The 25,755-nt window shown below is 39.8% G+C and overlaps 1 protein-coding gene across 1 annotated transcript in view; it reads right to left on the reverse strand.

Annotated features, from left to right (window-relative positions):
* Window positions 1-859: 859 nt before the first annotated feature.
* Window positions 860-25,755, reverse strand: part of LOC149222655 (uncharacterized) — a 32,917-nt gene continuing 8,021 nt past the window's right edge. Inside the window, exons 2-4 of the mRNA XM_089385542.1 lie at window positions 1,852-1,941; window positions 1,619-1,715; window positions 860-1,365 (exon numbers count right to left, since the gene is read on the reverse strand). Of these exons, the coding sequence (XP_089241668.1) occupies window positions 1,227-1,365; window positions 1,619-1,715; window positions 1,852-1,941 (326 nt within the window). The 3' untranslated portion in view covers window positions 860-1,226. The remainder of the gene's footprint in view (window positions 1,366-1,618; window positions 1,716-1,851; window positions 1,942-25,755) is intronic.

Here is a 25,755-nt window from a genome sequence, read left to right on the forward strand (position 1 = left end):
TATTTCTGTTAACTCTTCTATACGTCCCTGATTTAAAAACATAATTTCTGAAATATTGTACCGCTAGAATGGTCTCTTTACAACGATTTCCTATCAAGAGTCCTCAGTTGTCTCTAGACATTAATATTGATGCTCAATTTCTTGTACAGCATGCAACATGTATCCATGCCTCAGAGGTTACATAGCAATATCTGCAATGTACATAACTTTGGCCAGTTGAACAAGTTATGAAAAAAACACTAAACTCAGTTTAAATAAGCTTCCAAAAAAAAACATTAAACTCAGATCATTGCTTCGTAAACATCCTAAATACTGTATTATGATTTCCCCAAACTCTCTATTTATTGGATGGATAAGATAATAACTAATCTTGAATGGATGCTTCTTTTCACATCCACGTCATCAGAAAAGTATGTTCAGCTGATGACAAAATAATTGGATCATTAAGGTATCTTCTCGAAATCTTGAAAAGTGATGAGTTTCCAAATGCTCTGGGCCATCTCTGTATCATTAAGGACTGCTTCCAAGCTCTTATATGCATTAAACTGAATCTCCAGAGGTTACTTGTTTTAGATTGACTTAATTTGCTGCATCCAGAAAGTCGACTGAAAAATCACTTCCCATTTTCCTGTAAGACAAATAGTTTAGACTATACCTAGCCCATCTCCTAGAGGGCAAGTTTTAACTTCAATAAACAATCATTTCACAAGGTACACTGTTAGAACTAAGTTATATTATCCAGACACTGACTCCTAGACTAAAATACATTTTCAAATCATTATAAGCAGTGGATATCTATGACTACATAAAATTTTCTAGGACGAACACCAAATATCCCAAAAATTTCCCAGTGCCCAACTGAGTGTGAATAGTACCCAAGTGAATCACATAACCGAACTGAAGAGTAGGGAGAATTATCCACAAACATTCTCAATGCCTACCATCACTATCTGCCATCATAAGCACTGGAAAATTACATATTTCGATCATCTTTAAACAAGGGGAGTTTATGTGATCTTTGATATCCACACATCATCAGACTTCTAAGGAATTCCACTTGATGCAATTTTACTGGCACTGTTAATTTCACAGCCCATGAAAAGAACTGAACAATCAATCAAGAAAGGTTGTGGCGTGAAAATAGAATAATAATTAGCTGTACTTAAATTTTACTCCCCCCAAAGATGCAAGAGAACGTTTTAAGAACATTGCAAGAGAACCAAATACTAGTTAGGAGCCCTTTTCTTCCTCAGCATTTCCATAAAGGCCTCTCTTTCATCTCTTGACATCCCTATTGTTGAACAGTCACCAACACCCCATTCAGCACCTCGCTCGCAGTACTTGTCCTGAATTTCTTGCTTGTTCCTGGAAAAGAGTTCTCATTATCTACATATGTGACACATTGCCAACTCATGAACGAAAATGCATGAGGTAAGTTTTTACACATTTTTAATGTCATTAGTTCTAACAATACCCCAGTGAGTGTGAAGCAGACAGTGCAGGCTAGAATAGGCATTTATAATAAGAGACTGATATAAAACAAAAACGAAATGATTCCTGAAATTAATTACACGCTTTGAACTAAGCACATTCCTTCGCTGGAAATAAGTTTATTCACCTTTCAGAATTAGCCTTGGAACGTTTTAGTAGCTCTTGAAGCAAGGGAGAGGACTTGAATTTTCCGTCATAAGCCTCATTTTTCTTTTTATTTTCTTCTGCATAACAAAAATCATTGAAAACAAATATGCATAAGAGATTCATAGTCTCCCTCAATTATCAGATTTATAAAAGGGCTTGGAGAAGAAAATTCTGAAGCAATCTTATTGATAGCAAGAGAATGCATAAACCAACCTTGCATCCGTTTGAGGAAATCAAATCCTTGAAATTTGGGAAGAGGAACAGCTTCCAATCCTGAGCTTCCTGATAGCACTCCAGCCTGAACTGCAGAACATAAACATTAGGAAAACTGGCATGTCAAATTTGGCTGAGTAAGACCTGGCACAGGAAATAGAATATAATATTATAAATCTGCAGCCCAGATGTCATCGAGTCCTATATGCCAAGATATCAAATTTACAATAAAAACAAACTACGCAATTTGCTATGCTTGGATTCAAATCCCTGTAACTAAATCCCTGTGGACATAAATCCCTGTAACTAATAGCATATCAAAACAGGTCAATAGCGCAGAAGTTAGAACTTAGAACAAAGTAAAACAATAATTTGATGTAGCCCATATGACTAATGTCTTCACTAGAAGGCTCAAGTCTTTCAAATTTTTCATCTTTTCAGAAAATGCTTCAATACTTTCCAGGCATCTTGCATCATTCATATCCATAGTCCACTACCTGAAAAAGTGAGCATATAATATACATTCACTGAGTACTAGTTAAAATTCTATGTGAAATTCAGAATGCTTTGAGTGATCTGACTCATAGAATCTGATCATATGCCCCGCTGGAAACTAAATTGTCTCTTGATGCAAGAAGGTAAGCACCACAGCTTTTATCACTAGACTACAACCCTTATAGGATTCCATTCAAAAACAGCTACCACCATACACTCATAAACTATGTTACCGGAAACAAGAGACAATGGGTATAGCAGGAGATACTAGAGATTCTCAAGTTTTGCACAAGTAATGGTTTTTAGGGATTTTTTAGTTTTTTGAAATATTAATGATATGTGCACAACACCTGCAAATGAAGAGGAAGACAAAAGAAAAGCAAGTGAGAACAAGTATGCAATTATGGGAGGAGATAGTTGGAACTCTACACATATCTATAGTATATATACTTATTTGTATTAAGAAATATATATAGAGTACAAAACTGTGTGACAGTGATCAAGTTTGACCGTGTTTCCAATAAAATCAAATAAATTAACTGATCAATTCAGACTAAGTCGCCCAAAAGAGAGAGAAAGTACAAATATAACACAAGTTCATTAAACTAAGACTCATCATATATACATAAATAATTAAATTTTAGAAATGATGTCCACTCATGGTGCTTGGTCCAACCAGTTCATTGGTCAGCAGGCTCCAACATTATTCATCGGTTGTTCAATTCCACATATAGAGTGCAGTCCCATGTTGTTCATTAGTCCATAATTCAACGGTTTGTTGGTAGTGTTGCCTCAAAATATAGCAGGTCCCCTCACAAGGCAAGAGCTAGACCAAGTGACAACACTATGAGGTGTTGCCCACTGTCACCACAGCCACTACCTCCTGCTCTTTAGTGGATATTCAAAACAAGGGAGGCTTCCCTATGTCAGGTCACCTAATGGATATGTCAAGTCTAAGGCTTGAAGGTGACAAGGATAGGCTTAGGATAGGTACTCAACTTAACGACAAGGCTCAAACTAGCTTAAAGGAAGCAAAGCGTACCCTTCAAATGCCTAACTAAGGCCCAATGTCACCTGGGGTTTGTGAATAGGCAAGGTTAACAAGCTTTACCTAGGTACACAAGGCCAAGAAAAAGGCTTGAGTAGATGAATACAATCAATTTCAAGAGCAACATGCCTTGAATAAGCCCCAAGTTGAAACCTAGGGCTAGATTAGGGTTTGCCAAGGGCAAAAATTTCCTAGGGTTCATGATGTTGGCCCTAGAATGGAAGAATCAGCAACGGGAAAAGGATGATTCTGAGGCAATGTCTTACCAACCACGTGTTGAATTCTTCCACAAGCCAATGCATGCATCCTAGTTGAATTTTAGCCCTAACCCCAGCCTAGTGGCTTTCCTTAAGAGGTCGAAAATCAGAAAGAGAAAGAAATTTAATTTATGGAATGATTAATGGTGTGATCAACGATGTGGAAAAAGCTAGTGCTTGACCTTCAATGATGAATTCTAGAGGGAGAGTTACTTAGGAGAAGACTAAACCCTAGAATGGAGTAAGGGAATATGAAAAACTCTAGTTTCATACCCTAGCTATCATTTTATGAGGGAGCAAAGTCATTGAAGAGAGTTTAACATGAAGGATCACTCAAGGGATTGTCACACAAAATCTTAAAAGAATAATACATACAATACCATTGCCAAGGTTTCATAGAAAAATTATCAATAAAAACTAACACACTGAAACCCTAACAATATCCATTCCATGCAATAGCCATAAAGATATTCAAATTCATAGGATACTTACAAGAAAAATGTATGAACCAATCCCTTATTGTTCCAAAATGACATCTCCAAAGAAAAAGAATAGCTGCATAAGCAAAAACTCCACAAAAGATCACATCTCCACAAGATATAAGACAAATTTCAGCTAGGCCAAAATCTCTAAGAAGGCCAAATTGATCCACAAGTGATGATTCAAATGAAAATGAGGTGACCTCTATTTATATCAGGTCTACCTCAATTAATTTTAGGTCTACAACAAGTTTGACATAAGATAAACTTGGGTTACATGCCAACCCACTAGCTAAATGACAAAATAACCAGTAAATGCCCACACTGTGAGTTGTAGCCTCTAATAATGCTAACGTCATGCCCTTTTACAACTCCAAATGCCATGCCAAGGTGTGTTGAGGTGTCAAAAGGTGTCAAAGATCCTAGATCATCCAAAACATGAGGGAAGGCCTTAAATCCTCCTCTGGGGTCCCAAGAACAACTAGGATGCCATCATGTGGTCTCCATGGATCTCCAACTATCAAGTAAAGGCTCCTCTCTCTAGCGTTAAAGCTTCTCCCAGTGAAACAAGCCTTCCCTAGTCTCTTAATGGGAGACCATCCTCATATGAGCTCTGAATCAGGTCCTACCCATTAGGTTGTGTCAAGGCCAGCCTAGGGACACACTGGGTCTAGTGGTGTCATCATGAAGAATCCTCTGTGCTAGGTCAAAGTAGACCAATGTCTTGGATCCCGAGGGTGCTCTAGGTCATGTAACATCTACTCATGTTTTCAAGAGGCTCAACACTCTCAACGCTACATTTGCTAAGCCATATATCTCTCTGAAAGGCCTGGGTACCTATGGAGTGGGTGCCCTTAAGGCCTGGGCTGTTGTGGACCACCTAACAAAAACAACATGTACTCAAGTGAAAGCAACCATCCATCAGAGACTAAGATCATGCATGTGTCCAAGTGGACCAAAACTTGAATGCTAAGGGCATGTTAATACTTCAAACAATGATCAACTTCCAATATCTAACTAGACAAAGTTCCATAAAGGTGTTCCCTACCTTGATAGAGGTGGCTAATGGTCAATCTTATCAGGTGCTTCCAACCCTCAAGGGGAAATGACAATTCCAAGGTCAACCCCTCAATCAATAGGTGTTAAATATGTGATAATGGAGGTGAAAGGCTTCATGGCCAAATGCCATGGTCAAAGGGGCTAGTTGATGGGATGTCCACATCCTGAGGGTATGAATGTAAAGGAGGGAGCAATTGTAGAGGCATGAATTATCCTGCTTGGTCCGATTTTTCCACCCCTCTTGTGCGCCTTTTACTTCTTCTTGATAATGCTTTGTATTACCACATATAGCTCAAGGGTTAGAGCTTGCTCTTTATGATGTAGCATTTATATTACCCCTTAAGATGAGATAGTTCATCGCTCATCAGGGTTGGGACATGCAAGGGTTCCTTTCGATGTGAAGGAGCACCATGCGATGAGGAACCAAGTGATGGCCAATGAGGAGGATAGAGCTCATGTTAGGGTTTTGCTCGCGTGCTAATCTTATGTCTCAACCATCTTTTGCATATTGATTTTCTTCTTTTCGTTTTATTGTGGCCATGATATGTTTTTTCATTATTTTAGTTGCATCAACCTCTAGGGAAATAGTTTGATGGCCCTACTCAAGGAATATGAACATATGGGTGCCAAATCCCAAAGAACCAATGACAAGTTAGACCCGAAGAATGGAGGTGAGATATGGGGCATGTAATGTGTCATGGAAAGTGTTAAGTATGGTGTAAGGGACAATGAACACGCTATCTCAATTATGGTCTTCCAAGCAATGCCTCTCCTATAACCCTAAGGCCTTAAGGAGGTCCCACTGGACTAGGGCTAAAGATTAACCCCATAGTAAGGTGAGAGAACAGATTGACAGTCAAGATTCAATCAATCTTTCAGATCACCCCTTTATCCATACTAAACGCCCAAAACAAACAAGTATAAGTACCCGATTGCAAAATGATCAAAGTACCTTTTGAATAGCAGCCCACCTTCATCCAAGTGTTAATGCTGAATGGAAAGAGGTGCATCGTTGATGCAAATGGCGAAGGCACATGGCATATCATCGTCGGATAGTGGTTGTTAGAGGTTGTTGACTTGCTAGCTATTTGTTTAACTATCAAATGTAGGAGAAAAGTTCTCTTATGGGGTTACCAATTTTGGTGGGTAACATCTGGCTCCAACTCGAGGACATGAGCTCACAATAGAGTGCATGATCCATACTTGAATGGGGAGTTCACGAGAACTCCAGCAATTCTTGGGCTTGTAGACCTGTAACCTGCACATCCAAGTCAACTTGTTTGGGAGCAAGTGCATTAGGTGTAGGTTATTACCCATGTTTTATATGATGATAACAATCAATATAGAAAATAAAATCTATCTAAATGAAATCTAATCTGTAATGAAACACAACAATATGAGAATGCAGGATGTTAGAATTCTCACACAATATGCAATGCAACTAACTAATATGCATAGTTAAGTCAGTTACCATCAAAGTAAGGTGACTCCCTATGAAACTAGACTCATCCTCCCCCCCCACTCGTGTCTCGAATCCCATGAATCAAACACAATTCTCTAGGACACGTGTATGATTCTCGTGTCCAGTGTGTTCTAGAACGTGGGATTCTCGTGTCTAGTGTGTCCTAGAGCGTATACTGGAGTACACCCATCTATCATTGTTGAATATTGCAGATACACGGTTTGCCTCTTCATTCATCATGTTGAAGAGGTTGAGGAACATCAAGACCGCTCTTGGGGCCATGGTTATTTCAGAGTTTTGGTCTTTTTGGAGAAAGATCAAGCAGCCTCAAAAAGAGTCAAGGGCACAGTGTTAGATGATGTTTGGTGCGAGAGGTTAGATCTCACTATTAAGATCATGTACCCTATCATTGCTTTGCTGCGATTTACAGATACAGACCAACCCATCCTAAGAGAGGTTTATGAGGGATGGGATTCCATGATTGAGTCTGTGAGGACCATTATTTATAGAGTGAGTGCCCCAAGTATGAGACATCATCAGAGGCCTTCTTCACCGCCATACATGATATTCTTGTCAACAAATGGGAAAATAATTGCACACCTTTGCTTTGTTTGGCTCACTCATTGAACCCAAAATACTACAACCATGAGTGGTTGAATGGTGGACCTTCCCACAAATTCCCTCCTCACATGGATGGTGAAATTTCACAGTGGAGGAAGGATGCATTGAGGCAGATATTTCAAGATAGAGCATCCCTTGATGAGGTGGAGGATGCCTTTGCAGAGTTTTCCAATGGCACTGGATGTGATTAGAGACAGGGGGCTAAGAAGCCCTATTCTTGGTGGGCAACTCATGGGGCAACAATCCCTCCTCTACAACAGTGAGCCATGAGGCTCCTCTCTCAGGTGGCTTCATCCTCTTGTTACGAGAGGAATTGGAGCACATATGGGAACTTGTATAGTGTCAAGAAGAGCAAGCTTGAGCAATCCAGGGCAGAGACATTGGTGTATGTGCACACCAACCTTCATCTCATTTACAGACAGAGGAATGAATGGTTGAAGGGAAAGACAAAGATGTAGGATTCTTTCTTGATGATATGGGTTTGGACAGTAGTGTTGAGTTGGCATTGGCCAACTTGGATCTTAATTACCCAGTGTTAGAGCCTGTCACTTTTGATGATGGTGATACTCTTGCGGGGTCATCCTTTGCACCAACAAATGAAGAGATTACATTGGATATAGAGGAGGAGATGTAGCAGAGGAGAGCAGTGGTGACCATGACAGTGATGTTGCTTTTAATGATGATGATGATTGATGACTCATGAACTACCTACTACCTTGTAGTTGTTTTGTATTTGTTATTTCTATTTTCCATTGGCATTGCTACTACAGTCTACCTATGTAACACGTTTTGATTTTGATGACTTAATGAGAAAGTTGTAGTTTCTTGTCTTTCTCCTATTGGATTATTGATGAATTTGTCACAATTGTATTTGTATGCATAATGTTACATTGTACAACTTACAAATTTTAAATTTACAATGTAGAATCTAGATCTATGTTTGAATTTGTATCAAGAATGAGAATTTGTGTAAGAAATATCTATTTAGTATTAATTTTTAATACATTTATATATATTTTTAATAAAATAATATATAACGTGTCTTGTTCTGGGGGGTCTACGTGCCCATGTCGGACACTTGAATTTTTGTGTCTCGCGTCTCGTGTCCCTGTGTCAGGTGACTTAAGTGGCTCCCCTTTACCAATGAAGGTAAAAGTTCACCATCAAGTTTAGCAATATAGAAATAACTCATACCTACTTTGCCATGGATCCTAACAAGAATGGGGTCCTTATCAATCAAAACAAGATCACCTACTTGGTATTCTTTGTTTGGTCTTTGGACCCATTGCTTCTTTGTAATTGGCTGCCTTTTGTTGGAACTTTTAATGTGACAGACATCTTGGGAAAGGGGAGGCTTACTCAACTTTGGGCCCCTTTGGAATGGTCTTGATTCACACTCTTATGGTTCTTAGTGATCATGGCCTTCTTAATGGATCTAGGAAATGGGAAAGGTGTGATATCTTCCACATGATCAGGAAAACCCACCGGAATTCTTTCTCTTCTTATAGACCTTCAATTAACAAATTCCAAGACCTTTGACCCTTGACCAAGACCCTCCAAGACCAAGTCAAACCTTGCTTTCAGCAATTTCTACAAATTCTAACTTCCAGCAGCTTCTTCTGCAATTTCGACCTACCCAACAACTTCTTCTGCAACTTCAACCTACCCAGCAGCTTCTTCTGCAACTTCGACCTACCCAACAGCTTCTTCTGCAACTTCAACCTACCCAACAACTTCTTCTGCAACTTCGACTTGCCCAGCAGCTTCTTCTATAGAAACCCTAACCCTTGTTTGTGTGAGAAACAATGGTGTATTCCAGGTCATCTCTTCTTCGCTTGGACAGATTCTCTCTCCTAGAGAATTTGGCTTCCAAAATAGCTCTTCTTTATGACCTAACTTCACTACTGTAATTTGGCTTTACTGCAGCAGCATAAACCCTAATTGCATCGCACGTGTGGAGAGAAGTAGCCCGAAAACAACCCCAGAAACTCATTTTTCTCTTCCTCCTTCGTCCTCTTCTTCTTTGCACTCCGTTTCTTTCTTGTGATCAAACTTTAGTGTGAGTGATGTGTGTCTTCGAATTAAAGGCGATGCCTCCTTTATATAGGCTTCTCATTGGGTCGAATTGCTCCTTTAAGGCCGACTTGTTCTTGAGTGTAGGCCGACTAGAATATTGCATCATAACTTGGTCTTGGAGGGCTCTTTGACTTGACTTTGACTCGAATAAATTCTTTTTACAATATGTAACATGCCCAAATGAGTCTTTCATACATGACAATGACTTGTAAGCCCTAGAAGCTCTCAATGGGAGCTTGAACTATAAAATAAATTCCTCTTGAGCATGAAACCCATGCCTCAAGAAAACACTAACAAATTTATTTTTCTCATTACATTAAATATATAAAATCATGATTACATATGTCATTATGAAGACCGAACCTAGTTACATATTTCAACAAATTATGCAAAATGAGATTGTTGATCATTTAGGACAACAAAAGTGGTTCATGTCCTCCATTTTTCTTGTCAAAATACATGTTTTGTAAGATGATTGGATGATCCTCAGCCTCTTCCTCAAAGTTGAAAGCCTTCCAAAATTGCCTCCTTTGAGGCCCAAGCTTTGCCATCTCCAAAAGAGGGACTTGTACATTTACCTTAGCCAAAACATTAGTCATATCAACATCCAAAGCAACATTAGAGTCTTGATGTTGGACACCTAATCCTCTAAGAGTTGGTGTGGAATGTGACCAGTCAAAGGGAGTCCAAGAGACCTTGGAATATGGAATCCAACAGTGACTCCAACGTATTATAAAATGTATATCTTGTGAATAATATATGTATTGGATACTTATCCTTCATATTTGGTCTTCGCCATGGTGATGTCTAACATGGTATCGGAGCCATGATGTGTGGCCTTTGTAAACCAATGCTCTTCTCCTTGTGGATTTTATGCCATTATGAGCATTTGTTAAAATAGAGATTGTTACCTCCGTCAGTTTTTCCATTCCCCTGTTGTGAGAAGACCAGCACCTACGACTGCAAAGAGGAATATTGTCAAACATGTCCCTTTCTACCAATGCAACGCTCTAACGCTCTTTGTACATGTCAGTTTTTCCTATTTGTTGTCTCTCAAAGCTCTGCATGTCCATTATTCTTCGTGTGTTCATTCTTGCCTGGACTTGAGCTTTTTCAATGTGTGCCTGACCTAACGCTCCACTAATTTGGCCTCTATCAGAAATCTATTTTCTCATTATTGGGCACTCTTTGCATCTGTTGGCCCTTGGTGCACTGTCAAATCATAAGAAACAACAGTGTGAGTTCTGTGCATTGAAAACTGGCCGTTTTGTTGAATATGCAGTGATTTTCTCCCTCTGTCCAAAACAATTTAACTTGCTTTAAACTACCGTTTGAAGTTTGGAAGGTGTATTTGTGATGCGTATGGATGGTATTACAATGTATGGTGTGTACTGAAGGGAGCAATGTATGGTGCATTTAGTGTTGATAAGTTGCATATGATGCCTTCATACCTTCGTTGAATGGTGTGTAACCTCTGCAAATCATAGTCGTTTTTGTGTTTGGTTCGAATATATCCAATGTGTCGCAAACGAGATGCCACAAGAAGTTGAATTTGTGTTAAAGTGAAGCATATATGATTGGAGTTCCACGTTTCTGTTTTTCCTGGAAGCTTGAAACAATAGTCTGCTATGCGTTGGAATGAAGCACTTAAACTCGTGATAGCTTCCTGTTGATGCACCAGTCCTTGCTTTTGTTCAATGCGTTGGTTGTTTTTCTGCATTAAGACCTTTGTATACAATATGTTGAAACTAGGCCGATTCATATTTTGAAGACCGTATGACCGTGAACTTCGTTGAACAAGAATGAAATCCGTGCATTAAACTTCGTTGAACTGTTGATGTTACGCTCTGCCGAGAAATGCATGGAGTCTATCCACGGATTTAAGCTCACTGTAGTGATCATGGTTGTTTGCCAAGCTCGCAGTGTATGAAAAGCACCCAACCCTCGAAACAGGCCAAGAACGGAGTTAAAAATAAATAAATAAATCTGCGATCACAGTCTTAGTATTGGAACACTGGAGATCGATTATGTGCAAGTCGTAGATAGATTGCTTTTGCTAATGGCCTCTATGTGTGCTTTCATTGTGCGCAGGGGAAGCGTGGTAACGCTTGTCTGTTAATTTGTTGACTGTTCGGTTTCTTCGTTAGTCCATTGACTAATCAATATCAGGTCTATTGGTAAGAATGTGACCCAGGAAGGATCATCACCACTGCTCAAATCTGCAAAAGCTAGTGTATCCTCCTCGATTTTCTATTCTCTGGAGTTTTGTGGTGTAAGTCATAACCCATTCATATTTCCTCTGCGTTGAAGACTCTGATGTGTTGATACATTGAATAGTGTTGTGTGTGCGTTTTAATGTGGAAGTTGTGGGCTGCATTTGGAGGAGCGAGTCTGTGCATGCTTTGAGCAAACATAGAACTCCATTGAACAGTTAAATTTTGCAGTGCGTTGTATTGGATACCAAAACACCGTGCTATGAAAGCCAGCATTGAGTTCTGGAGCGATTAATTAATGTGTTTTAAAGCATTGGGTTAGAGCATGAAACATATGTCGTATGCATTGTTATGAGTGTGTTGAATTTTGGGATTCTTGAATGCTAGTCGAAACTCTGTTGTGGTTAAGAACTATCGACCCTGTTACTTGAACCTGAGTGAATGCATTTGAATGCATATGACATTGGCAAGTGTATAGTATGACAATGAACGACTTATGGGGTTGCGCGTTGAAAATTTGCAATTGAATGGTTGTTAAATATATGGTTGGTGAATAGTGTTGAATCCTGCATTGATTTTTATGAGCGTGATTGAATAACCATACCATAGTTAGTTATTGTCTCCTCCCCGGTTTGGTGTGGCCAAACTCCTCCCCATCTTGCAGCATCACCTACTCCATACCACAACTCCACTGCCCGGTTCATACCTCCCGCTTGGTTGTATCACTCCCCATACGTTGACTCTGCCTCACCTCCACGTTGTCCATTGCATAATATATAACGTTGGCCATTCCACCCATCTATTTGTTTTGAAGAAGTGAAGTGCAAGATAATTGCATGTATTTTATACAGGAAAGCCTTTTTTGTTGGTGAGATATTGACAATTAATCGAACTTACATGTGAGAAATTGCCTTGCAGTAAAGATTTGCAATTTCCTTGAAGATTCAGTCTCCATAAATGATCTCTTATGCAACTTCGTGAGTCGGTATCAAATTCTTCTTTTGCAACAATTTTTGTTCAGGTACCATAAAGCCTGGTTGAATATTTTGAAATTTTGTACAATTCACCAAAACAAAAAGACGGTTCCAATACCTTCTCTTTGTGCTTTTGGCAGATGCAAAACTGAAATTTAAAATTGGTATATCTTGGAAGGCCTTGCCAATGCACTTGAGACAAATTTATATTGAAAACGGTGATTAGATGTCATTTTCTATCTTTGAGGCCTTTCATTTTTGCTGAGACAATGGCGAAAATTGATAATTTGTTAGAGTTATTAAGCACTCTAATGTTGTCCATTGTTCATATCACAATCCAAATTAGTAAAGACACTCTCTCAAAAATTTGAACTTGTTTGCAAGATGCACAAGAAAAGATAGATTTTTTGCAGCTTGAATCACTGCTACAGCAAGAGGAGCTACAACAGTGTAGTCATGATTCAGAACTTGTTTTTGTTCCAAATAATCCCATTTTTTAGTCCAAAGTTGACTACTAATTAGCAACCAGAAATTGTTCAAATCACTGAGCCTAGTACAAGAGCAAATTTGAATGCAGACGCAGAAATTCAGTATACACTTTCCAAGCCAATCATCAGACCTTGGCAAGAGCTTGTCAACAACAAGCACAGAACAAGTCTTGGATATGATAAGGAGGTTTCCTTTCATATTTCAGACTATTCCAAGCCCATTCAATTTCAAAGTGTTGGGTTTCTTCATGACAGTTCACCTTCAGTTGTTCCAGATTTTACTCCTCTTCCATAGCAGCAACAACAGAATGTTAAATGCCAACATTGTGACTGAGTTGGCCATATGAAAGATCATTGTTTTGATCTTCATCCATGTGAGCATTGTGATAAAACCAATCATTTTTCAAACAGATGCTTCAAAAACAAGCCTCCTGCAAGAACAAAGATTCATCTTGGATGGATCGCTTCTTGGCAATGGGCTTCAACAGCCAAGAAGATATTTCAGTCATACGTCAGAACTTGTTCTAGAGTATTGAATAGTCTTGCGGTTGAATTTTCTCCATCATCTCACCTTGTATCTGATAGGGGGGAATGATGGTCATTTACAAGTTTCAAAGCCACATCAAGCAAGCTTGAGCCACAACCTACCATATCAGATTCAGAGTTGTAGCCAGAGACAGAGATGCCCCTGAGCATGCCTTTGGTTGGTGGTCAGCCTTAAACCATCTATGCGGGGTTGAGATCTCCCTTTTCAAATTGAGCTTCTCCCTCTTCAAAGAATTGGGGACACTTCATCTAGCAGAAGACTTCAGCTTCTTGCTAGTTTTGGAAGAGTTCTAGGGATTGCATTAAGCATTCGAGAGTTGGTGGTCATCCTTAAACCACAGCGAGTGGAGATCTTCCTTTTCAAGTTGAGGTTCTCCATTTTTATGCAGGTTGTAGACCTCCCTTTTCCAGGTTGAAGTTCTCCCTCTTCAAAGCATTAGGAGCACTTCCTCCAGCAGAAGACTTCGGCTTCTTGCTAGATTTGGAAGAGTTCCAGGAACTGCATTAAGCGTTCCAGTGTTGGTGGTCATCCTTAAACCACCACCTTATGCCAACTTTACAGAGAGCACATTCAGCCTAGTGTTGCCATGCATTTTTGAACATTTAGTATTACAGCTCTCTTCTTGGACTCATACATACCCCTTCAGATTAAGGGGGGTAATGTTGGACACCTAATCCTCTAAGGGTTGGTGTGGAATGTGAGCAGTCAAAAGGAGTCCAAGAGACCTTGGAATATGGAATCCAACAGTCACTCCAATGTATTATAAAATGTATATCTTGTGAATAATATATGCATTGATTGCTTATCCTTCATATTTGGTCTTCACCATGGTGATGTCTAACACTTGAGGTTTTGGCTTAGGCCTATTTTGAAATTGTACCTGAGGCTTGTCCTTCTTTTGGGATGTAATACCAGAACTTGAACTAACTTGCTTGGCCTTAGTCAACATTTTTTCTAGAATACTGCAAACCTTTAAACCTTCCATTATTTTTCATAGCCATGATCGACTCAGCTTGATCATTAGTATCATCAATATGGACTTGATCAAGCCCTTGAAGGAAATAAGAGTCACCAATCAAGATATCAAAGGGAGCACCATCATTGACGACATTGAGGTGCTCAAGGGCTTCTTCCTCCACTTGATTGTAAGGACACTTTTCTTGGGTGTGATATTCATCACAAGGATGGCACCAGGGAGACTCTTCATGTCCCACAAAATTGGTTGGGGCAAGAGTGTTTGGAGCATTTTGTTGGGTGTCACAGTCTCCCTTAGGAGCCTTCTTCTTGAGAGGTCTCTCTTTATTAAATTTTGGTTTAAGAGGTAAATTTTGGCGAGATCTCCTTTCTCTTTCTTACATGGCCAATTTGTTCATCATTGCCATCTGTCCTTGCATACAATCATTAGTAACTTTGTCAATTTTGGGGGCAAATGCTTGCAAGGCAAGATCCACCTGGGTGCTAGGTTTAGCTTTAGGTTCAACTCGAGCCCTAGAATAGGTGAACAAATCAATCCTAATAGCATTTAAGTTTTTCTCAACTTCAACAGCTAAGACTTTTGCTTCCACCAAGGACTTAGGACCTTTGTCTTTGAGGGCATATGTCAAATGCCCGAGGAAAGATTGCACATACCTATCAAGGATGGTGTCATCGATTGGTTTATATCGATCAGGGATCTCCTTAAATAGGTTTTCAAATCTTTGAGTAAATTCTTTAACGGTTTCATTCTCAATTTTAATAGCTTGAAGGAATTTCTCAAGAAGGATAACTCCTTCCTTGGTTGTAGCCCATCTCTTGTTGAAGGCTTGGTGAAAGGTATCTCAATCAATGATACTACCTTGAGGTTGTTGATAATAGTGTAACTAGGTTCAGTCTTCATAATGTCAAATCTTGTAATGATGTAATTTTGTATCAAGAAAAAATTTTATTTTTTTGATTGAGACATGGGTTTCATGCTCAAGAAGTTTCTTTGTCTAATTGTGGCTCCCATTGAGAGCCTTAGGTTGAGTTATGTAAAATGAAGACAATCATGTATTGTTACACTTGTAAATGTAATTGTTGTAAGTCAAAAAGTCCTTCTAGATCATCAATGAAATCCTCCAAAATGTACCCACCGAATTGATGCAAAGAAGTCGCTTGAAATAATTTATTTGGACAATTCTAGAAGCTTCCTATTATGTTGGCATAATCAAGGGATCACGTCAGCCTAGAGATGAGGAGACAAGCCTATATAAAAGGCGGCGTTGATATCTCCTCATAACACATTCATTCTCACTCATCTATGAAGAGAAAGCGAAGTGAAGGGGTCGAAGAAGAGGTAGCCACAGTCAATGAGGAAGTTTGTTCCCTCATTCGAGTTCATCATCAAGTTTGTTCTCACGTGCAGCATCCTGATCTGATCTAGGGCATCGTTCTCACGTGCGGCATCCTGATCTAATCTAGGGCATCGTTCTCACGTGCGACATCCTGATCTGATCTAGGGCATCACTTTGTATGAGCATGTTATTGGGTTAGAGGTCCGATCTAGCAGCAGTTTGAAGGAGGAAGTCATTGCCAAGGAGATCGAAGTCATAGAAGGGCTAGAAGAGCCCTAACCCATGGTGATCCTTCATATTTGGTCTTCACCATGGTGATGTCTAACACTTGAAGTTTTGGCTTAGGCCTATTTTGAAGTTGTACCTGAGGCTTGTCCTTCTTTGGGATGTAATACCAGAACTTGAACTTGCTTGCCCTTGGTCAACATTTTTTCTAGAATATTGCAAACCTTTAAACCTTCCATTATTTTTCATAGCCATGATCGACTCAGCTTGATCATTAGTATCATCAATATGGACTTGATCAGGCCCTTGAAGGAAATAAGAGTCACCAATCAAGATATCAAAGGGAGCACCATCATTGACGACATTGAGGTGCTCAAGGGCTTCTTCCTCCTCCACTTGATTGTAAGGACACTTTTCTTGGGTGTGATATTCATCACAAGGATGGCACCAAGGAGACTCTTCATGTCCCACAAAATTGGTTGGGGCAAGAGTGTTTGGAGCATTTTGTTGGATGTCATAGTCTCCCTTAGGAGCCTTCTTCTTAAGAGGTCTCTCTTTATTAAATTCTGGTTTAAGAGGTAAATTTTGGCGAGATCTCCTTTCTCTTTCTTACACGGCCAATTTGTTCATCATTGCCATCTATCCTTGCGTACACTCATTAGTAACTTTGTCAATTTTGGGGGCAAATGCTTGCAAGGCAAGATCCACCTGGGTGCTAGGTTTAGCTTTAGGTTCAACTCGAGCCTAGAATAGGTGAACAAATCAATCCTAATAGCATTTAAGTTTTTCTCAACTTCAACAACTAAGACTTTTGCTTCCACCAAGGATTTAGGACCTTTGTCTTTGAGGGCATATGTCAAATGCCTGAGGAAAGATTGCACATACCTATCAAGGTTGATGTCATCGATTGGTTTATATCGATCAGTGATCTCCTTAAATAGGTTTTCAAATCTTTGAGTAAATTCTTTAACGGTTTCATTCTCAATTTTACTAGCTTGAAGGAATTTCTCAAGAAGGATAACTCCTTCCTTGGTTGTAGCCCATCTCTTGTTGAAGGCTTGGTGAAAGGCATCTCAATCAGTGATACTACCTTGGGGCTGTTGAAAATAGTGTAACTAGGTTCAGTCTTCATAATGTCAAATCTTGTAATGATGTAATTTTGTATCAAGAAAAAATTTAATTTTTTTTGCTTGAGACATGGGTTTCATACTCAAGAAGTTTCTTTGTCTAATTGTGGCTCCCATTGAGAGCCTTAGGTTGAGTTATGTAAAATGAAGACAATCATGTATTGCTACACTTGTAAATGTAATTGTTGTAAGTCAAAAAGTCCTTCTAGATCATCAATGAAATACTCCAAAATGTACCCACCAAATTGATGCAAAGAAGTCGCTTGAAATAATTTATTTGGACAATTCTAGAAGCTTCCTATTATGTCGGCATAATCAAGGGATCACGTCGGCCTAGAGATGAGGAGACAAACCTATATAAAGGCAGCGTTGATACCCCCTCATAACACATTCATTCTCACTCATCCGTGAAGAGAAAGCGAAGTGAAGGGGTCGAAGAACAGGTAGCCGCAATCAATGAGGAAGTTTGTTCCCTCATCCGAGTTCATCATCAAGTTTGTTCTCACGTGCGGCATCCTGATCTGATCTAGGGCATCGTCCTCATGTGCGGCATCTTGATCTGATCTAGGGCATCGTTCTCACATGTGGCATCCTTATCTGATCTAGGGCATCACTTTGTATGAGCATGTTATTGGGTTAGAGGTCCGATCTAGCAGCAGTTTGAAGGAGGAAGTCATTGCCAAGGAGATCGAAGTCATAGAAGGGCTAGAAGAGCCCTAACCCTCCTTGCATGTGTGTCTATGTTCTGAAGTGGATGGGTCTGTTCTCGCTGCCCTAGAACAGTCACTCTTTCGGCATCACGAAATCTCACATCGAGCTCATATCAAAGGGTTATAATGAGTGATTAGTCTACAAGAAGAGCGAGGATAAGAGAAGGCTAGATGAGCCTATCCTAAACCATATTTGCTGACTGTCATACTCTTGTTGCAAACCTACTATGCTGTTCAGAATTGCAGAAGGAAACAACTTGTTTGGGTACATTTTGGAGGTATTGTCATTTTGATGTTGAAGGCATTATTAAGTCAAAGTTTGGGTCTTTGAATTCATCAATAAAGATTCTATAAGAAAGAGTTCAAAGGGTTTTTCCTCTCACGATTTGGAGAGGTTTTTGCCCTAGCATGGTGCCAATATCTTGTGTACTTGTGCATTATTGATCTTCTTGTTTTGATAGCTGGTTGATTATAATAACTCATGTTAACAATAAGAAGTAGAATCTAAGGAATTAATATCACAAGTAGTTATCGTAGTTAAGAGAAATCGAATATTTAAATTGCCCTAAATTTCTCAACATGGTATCAAAGGGTGGTTCTACTAAGGGCATGAAGAAGATCACTTCCCTTACGAAGAAGTTAGCAAGCATTGGATCATTTATGACAAGCTTCATCAGTCAAAAGATCAAGCAAGTATGGGTCAGCGCAAACAAACAAAAAAACGAGAAGTGAACTCGCATTCTCTTTGAAGTTTTCGGATGGATACAAGGACTGAAATCCGCATAAAAGGAAGGAGATCTCGGATGGGTATAGGAGTAGAGATCCGCATTTCAGGAAGGCAATTGTTCAAGATTTCAGATGCAGAGGCATGGAATGGTAAGACGGTCTCGGCATAATTATTATGGTCTCGAAATCCTACAGTTTCAATAGAGAGGATCACGATGATCCCACAGTAGCACATATTTATTATAACCTCTCGGTATACTCACAGTCACAATGAAAAGGATATCAATGCCCACTCTACCTTGGCATTCCAGATAGACATAACATATCTATGATGACTAAGATCTCAGTCATATACACATAGATCTCACAGTGACTACCTTGTCTCAGCGTATAGATGCAGTCACGATCTAAGCATATGTGGAGTTCTCACAAAGACACTGTCTTGGCATATATTATGGATGATGGTAATCATGATCTTGATCATAATTATGTAGGTTAAAGATCAGAACTTTGATGAAGATCTCAGTATAGCTCTCAAAGATGTATATACAGATCTTGAGGCAGAAAGTGTTATGCGAAGCAGCAGTAATGATCTGGATGGAGGTGCAAGGAAGGTACAGACTCTTTGTCTCGGTATATTTATGATTTATGTCTCAGAAAAACTATGATCCCACAGTAACGCATTCGCATCATACTCTATCTCGACATATTGGTAATGAACAAGTCATACCAACTAAATGAAATCATGATCTGGGTCTCAGCATTGATTATGAGAAGATCTCGGTACCGCTGTCATATATATATATAGATATCAAGATCTCAGTGTTATAGTTATGGTTTCGGTAAAAGCGCAAAGATGATCTTAGTAAAAGAACAATAAATTTCTCAGTGAAGATGTGACAATAAAATAGCAGTCATGATCTTGTTCGTTTATGAAGACAAGGTCATGAGCATGATCTCGGCTATGATGAAGGCAAGGTCCTAATCCCTATCTCAGTGTAGCCATCATAAAGATATCATTGTTATGATATCAATGAAGGTACAACAATGATGATCTCGGTGAAGGAGCAACAAGGATGATTGCAGTCATGGTGCAGCAGTGACCTAACTGAAATGCTAGAAGACGTACTCTCTGAAATGCAGTAAAGAAGGTCATCTTCATGAGATCTCAATTGGGAGATCTGAGAAAGATGATAAGAAGAGAATCATCTATTTTCTTAATAAGCAAGATGACAAGTGTCCTTGGGACAAGGAAGCTTCCTCATCTAACAACTTTTGGTACCTGTGCAAGATGGAAAAAGGATAAGTTGTGGACAAAAGTGTTGAAGGTTAAAAGACTAAAGCATGAGAAGGGAAGTTTGGTCCTCAAACAAGATAGTTTAGTATAGCTAAGATTCAGTGCCATGGAAAGATTATGGAAAGAAGCTCATATCGCCAGAAGGATGAAAGAAGATGAAGAAGTAGGGCAAAGGAAAGAGGGAGTAACAGATCTCTACTATGAGTGAGATGGTGTCTCTCACAAAAGGGTCCTATCATAAGTCCTTGCAGATATGACCATGATAATAAGATGCATCGTGACATCATGGATGCATTAAAACAAGAGTTCATGATATCACCATGGGAATCATGAAGGGCATAATCTGTGACAGTTTAACATGAAGGATGTAGCTCATGAGAACCTCATTGGACATTAAGGAAAGGAAGAAGTCATCCAGGACAAAGGAAACATTTTCCAGATAGGGAAATGCAAGATCCGGAAGATTCTTTGATGGAAACCTCAATGGAGGATTCAATGATCTAGAGAGGTAGCAAATGTTTCATCAGGGAATCCAATTTATGATGACATGATGACATGAGAAATGAAGCCGTTCAAGGGATTGAGGATCTTTTCAATCAAAGAAGCTACTGGAAGAAGCAAAGGTAAAATGAGGTATGTATGCTTGTATTTGTATTTAATATTGGAATGTCGTGCCATATTATTACAGGTAACATGGATCAAGCATGATCAAAAGGAAAAGGATCTCCTCCTTTGAAAGAATGCAGAAAGGCATAAGTCACACTAGATGAAATCAACATAATATGTCCTCATATGAAGTATGAGGTGGTTGACTACAATTAAAGAAACTCTGATTGAAAGCTCCTGGGAATGGAAGGTGTGAGGATGGAAAAGATCGTGAAATATGCAACCATGATGAAGGCAATCAACATCCAAAGGATCAGGAAGATTTGACTAGGAAATCTCCCAGAAAGATATGAAGACTCTGATGGAAGTCTGAAAAGATGAAGACCCTTGACAACAAATATCTTTGGGAGATGTGTCAACATGAATGCGGGGTGTTGATACCTACAGGAAGATGTCACTAGAAAAGGCCATAACCAAAAAGGTAATATGTGATTTGTTTTTGGTTTTTGATCTCTTGGAGAAAGTCTAGGTATGAGTGCACGACCAAGGTAAGAAGAGTTGTGAAGGATGTCACAACTATGTACCTTGTGATCTAGAGCTATCACCATTGAAGGAAAAGTGAAGATAGATGGCCCTATCAAGGAAGCCCCAGATGTAAAGCCAAGGAGGATACTTTCCGGAAAAGAAGGAATGACATGATGAAGGAAAGTGATGGATGGTTGAACCCTACATTATGAAGAAATTGATGGCATCGAGGTCTTGGATCATCAGTCAACTAGAAGACCCTATAAAGTACTGATGATAGAGTCCCTGGCTAAAAGGGAGAGTTAGACACGACATTCTTGTCTTCGGTTTGGAAGAAAGAATGGAGGATTGTGTAATCCTCTGGCATCCAACACTCTTTGAGGATGTGGTAGGGCATCCAAGACAAGAGTGGGCAAGAGGACCGATATTCTTGAGGGCTGGGAATCCAAGATGAGAATAGTCCTAGTAGGGCATACTCGGAGAACACCTGGGTGGGTATGACCCTAAGAGAGACAATTATGATGTGTGTCTATCAGTCATTAGTCTCGCCAACATTGTGCTTTGATCTATTTGAGAGATAGTGCTGCTAGTCAAGGCCTTGCTATATGAAAACAATGTTGGTTGAAATGATGCTATAACAGATGGATTGCAAATCCGCTTCTTCTTATGAGAAATTCTTCAGATTGAGAATGACCAAGTACCATGTATGTATGAAATTTTGACAAATTGTCAAGGTCGTCCAGCAAGCAAAACAGTGATTTTTACCCCCAACTTAACCTCAACGTTGCATATAAAAGGAGGAGACCTCATGGCATTATTTCATCTCATCCTCAAATCCTTCTCTCTCCTCTCTTGTTTGGGTATACATAGCTGGAGCAGAATCTCTCACATGTGTCAAAGGAAAAAGTTTGTTTTCTGTTTAGGGCTGCGTTGACCGAGTTTGACTGAAGCTGCAAGAAGGTTATTTGGACAGCGTTTGACTAGCATTGACTCTTCTTGATTGAGGATTGGGTTAGGCTGCCTCTCTTTGGCAAGCCGTAGTTCTGGACAGCCTCTTTGACCCCACTTTGACCTTGCATTGACTAGCGTTGACTATGTTAGGGTTGGCCGCAGGTTTGACTGCAGTTGACCAACATTTGACTAGGATTTTCGCACTGTTTTGGGTTGCTTCTTCTTGTTGTTGTAGGCCAAGTTGACTGGCTTTGACCGAGCTGATTGGAGGTCAAATTTGACCTGTTTGACCAAATTTGACTTTGTTGGTTAGGGTTTGTTGTTGCTATCATAAAATATCAGTTTTGTATATTTGTACTATCTCTCTCTCTCTGTTGAATTATGGAAGATTATAAGAAGAATTGATCAAGGGTTTCCCCACATTGGGGTTTGTCCCTGGCTGGTGCCACATCTTATGTCCTCTTGTCTTGGCTTATCTTCTACTGTTTATGTTTATGTTCTATCTGCATTTTACTATCATGCTGATGTGATAGCTAAACTGGAAATTGATATTGGGCTAATACAAAATTGAAGTAAATTGCTCTTAAGCATAGAACATACCAAAAATTAACATGGAATCAAAGTTGAGGTGAAGACAAAGCCCAAGCAAGAGTGAAAGAGCAATCACCAAAGATAGCTGGAAAGGACAAAAGGTTCAATGGGTTCCTCATCCCACTTCTCGGCGGAAGACAAGCTCTATGAAAAGTCTGACTATCACGGATGGAAGATGTCTCTCGATCTAACATTGGAAGAACAAGAAGTGTTGGATTATGTGAAGGGTAAAATCCCTGAGCCTCCATCAAATGCACCCGCTGCTACAAAGAACAAGTACACCACGGGAGAAGTCAAAGCGAAGAAGATTATCAGAGATTCCATTGACAAGCGTTTGGTGGCCTAGATCTCCGATTTGAACACCTCCAAGGAGATCTACGACAGATTGGTAAGTATGTTCAAGGTTACTGATGCAAATCAAATTTCGTTCCTCAAAAATAAGTTGAAGGATATTAAGAAGGGCAAGGACGAGGATATTCAATCCTACTTCTTAAGGATCACTGGGATTAAGAATGATTTTCTATCGATTGGAGAAGTCATTCCTGACAGAGAACTTACTATCACTACCCTTGGAGGGCTCCCACCCCAGTGGTATACATTTAGAACCACTATTCTCAATAATGATCGAATTCCGAGATTTGAAGAATTGATGTCAAGATGCATTCAAGAAGAGACAAGAATGGTATAGCAAGAAATGCCTTCAAATAGAGGAAACCCCACTGCTTTCTCCGCTCATGCCAAAAGGAGAAATAATGTCGAGTCTAAAGGTCATTTCAATGGAAAGACCAGATCTAAGGGTGGAAGGAAGGGCAAGTGATTTGTTTGTAATAAGTTTGGCCACTATGCAAGGGAGTGTCCAAATAGAAAGGACACATCACATGATGATGATCACAATCACTCTAAGGGAAACTTCAACAACAACAATCAAAGGAATGGCAGGTTCAATGGCAAAGAAAAAAGGGATGTGGGACATCATGGAAATGGTCAACCCTCCAAGAAAGCAAGGAACTCCAGGTATGAAGAATCAAATGTTATTAACAATAAGCAAAAGGAGTATTATCTTATTGCAGCCCTATCCACTACCTCTCCTCCGGACACTTTGGGGAATTGGCTTATTGATAGTGGTGCTTCAAGGCACTTCACCGGATACAAGGAAGCTCTCTCTAATTTGATAGAGAAGGAGACAAACTTGGAGATTATTCTTGGAGACAATGCTACCTATCCCGTAAAGGGTGTCGGGAATGTTACCCTTCAATTGAATCAGGGTAACACGATTCATTTACAAGAAGTTCTATATGTACCTGATCTAAAGAACCTGGTGTCCATTTTGGCAATGGAAGACAAAGGTTGCAAGGTGGCATTCATCAATGGAAAAGTACGTGCTTGGAAAAGGAATTTTAAAGATGCTTTTACTCTTGGGTTTTGGGTTGACACTTTGTATCAAGTTGAAGGAAGTCCATTGGGAGCCATGTCTTGCGACACATCTCTATAATCTGAACTATGGCACTGGAGGTTTGCCCATCTTCATTATAAGGCTCTTCCCGATGTGAGGCAGATAGTAACAGGTATGCCCGAGTTCAAAGTAGAGCATGAAGGTATATGTCCGGGATGTGCCGAGGGAAAACTTACAAGGGGACCATTCCCCTCAAGTAATAGCAAGACCACCGATATATTGTAGTTGATCCACTCTAACATATCTGGTATGATGCCCGTAAACTCTTTGGGAGGATACTTATATTATCTCACTTTTACGGATGATTATTCTCGCAAGACTTGGATCTACTTCTTGAAAAAGAAGGATGAAGTGTTCACCTGGTTCCGTCACTTCAAAGCCATGATCGAAAATCAATCCGAGAAGAGAATCAAGATATTGAGGACTGATAATGGGACCGAGTATGAATCCAATGAATTCCATGACTATTGCAGAGAAGTTGGCATTAAGAGGGAGACCACAACACCATACACTCATGAGCAGAATGGTGTGGCTAAAAGGAAGAATCGTATGATTATGGAAGTTGTTTGTGCCATGCTTCATGATCAAAGGCTTCTGAAGTTTCTATGGGCCGAAGCTGTGAATACCGTTGTATATGTTCAAAACTGATGCCCTCATCAAGCATTGGACTCCAAGACTCCTGAAGAAATGTTCACTGGTAAGAAACCCGATGTCTCTCATTTTAGAATTTTTGGAAGTCTCGTATACTTTCATGTGCCGAAAGAGAAAAGAAGCAAATTGGGTGCATCTGGAAAGAAAGGAATCTTTGTGGGCTATAGCGAAAATTCTAAGGGCTATAGAATTTATGTGGCTGGTCAAAGGGAAGTTGAGATAAGTCATGATGTCACCTTTGACGAAGATATGGCTCTTAGCAAGGTTGACAACCTTCCTATACCAAGGAAGGATAAAGAAGCTGACACCGGAAAGCAGGATGAAAAAGAAGATGAAACGATGTTGGATGTTGATGAACCTATGGATCCTATTGATCCCTCCCCAAGAGCCCTCCTCCTCCAAGAGGAGACCCTCATGGCTTAGGGAGACTCTCGAAGATGCCGAGAGACACATTGCACCAAGGGGGACTTTCTGTGAAAGCAAGCAGCCGACAAGGTATCGGGGATACTTGACCATTATGAGCACTATCATTCAAAATGAGCCTACATCATTCGAAAAAGTCGTGAAGCATCAAGTATGGAAGGATGCTATGAATGAAGAATACAAGTCCATTATGAAGAATGATGTCTGGGATGTGGTCCCTAGACCCCAGGACAAATCGGTTGTCACCTCTAAATGGCTTTACAAAATCAAGCATGGAGCTGATGGGAGTGTAGAAAAGTACAAGGCTTGCTTTGTTGCTCGAGGCTTCTCTCAAAAGGAAGGTGTAGATTACGATGAGATATTTGCACCTGTTGCCTGATACACCACCATCCACTCGATCATAGCCCTTGCTGCTTCACAAAGATGGAACCTACATCAGATGGATGTCAAGACCGCTTTCTTGCATGGTTTGATTAAAGAGGAAGTCTATGTGGAACAACCCGAGGGGTTTGAGATTCATGATCAAGAATCTCATGTATGCAGGTTGAAGAAAGCTCTCTATGGGTTGAAGCAAGCACCCCGGGCTTG

The sequence above is a fragment of the Pinus tabuliformis genome, chromosome Q, assembly GCF_031772625.1.
Source record: "Pinus tabuliformis cultivar Carrire ecotype Pingquan chromosome Q, CPIR1, whole genome shotgun sequence".
NCBI lineage: Eukaryota > Viridiplantae > Streptophyta > Pinopsida > Pinales > Pinaceae > Pinus > Pinus tabuliformis.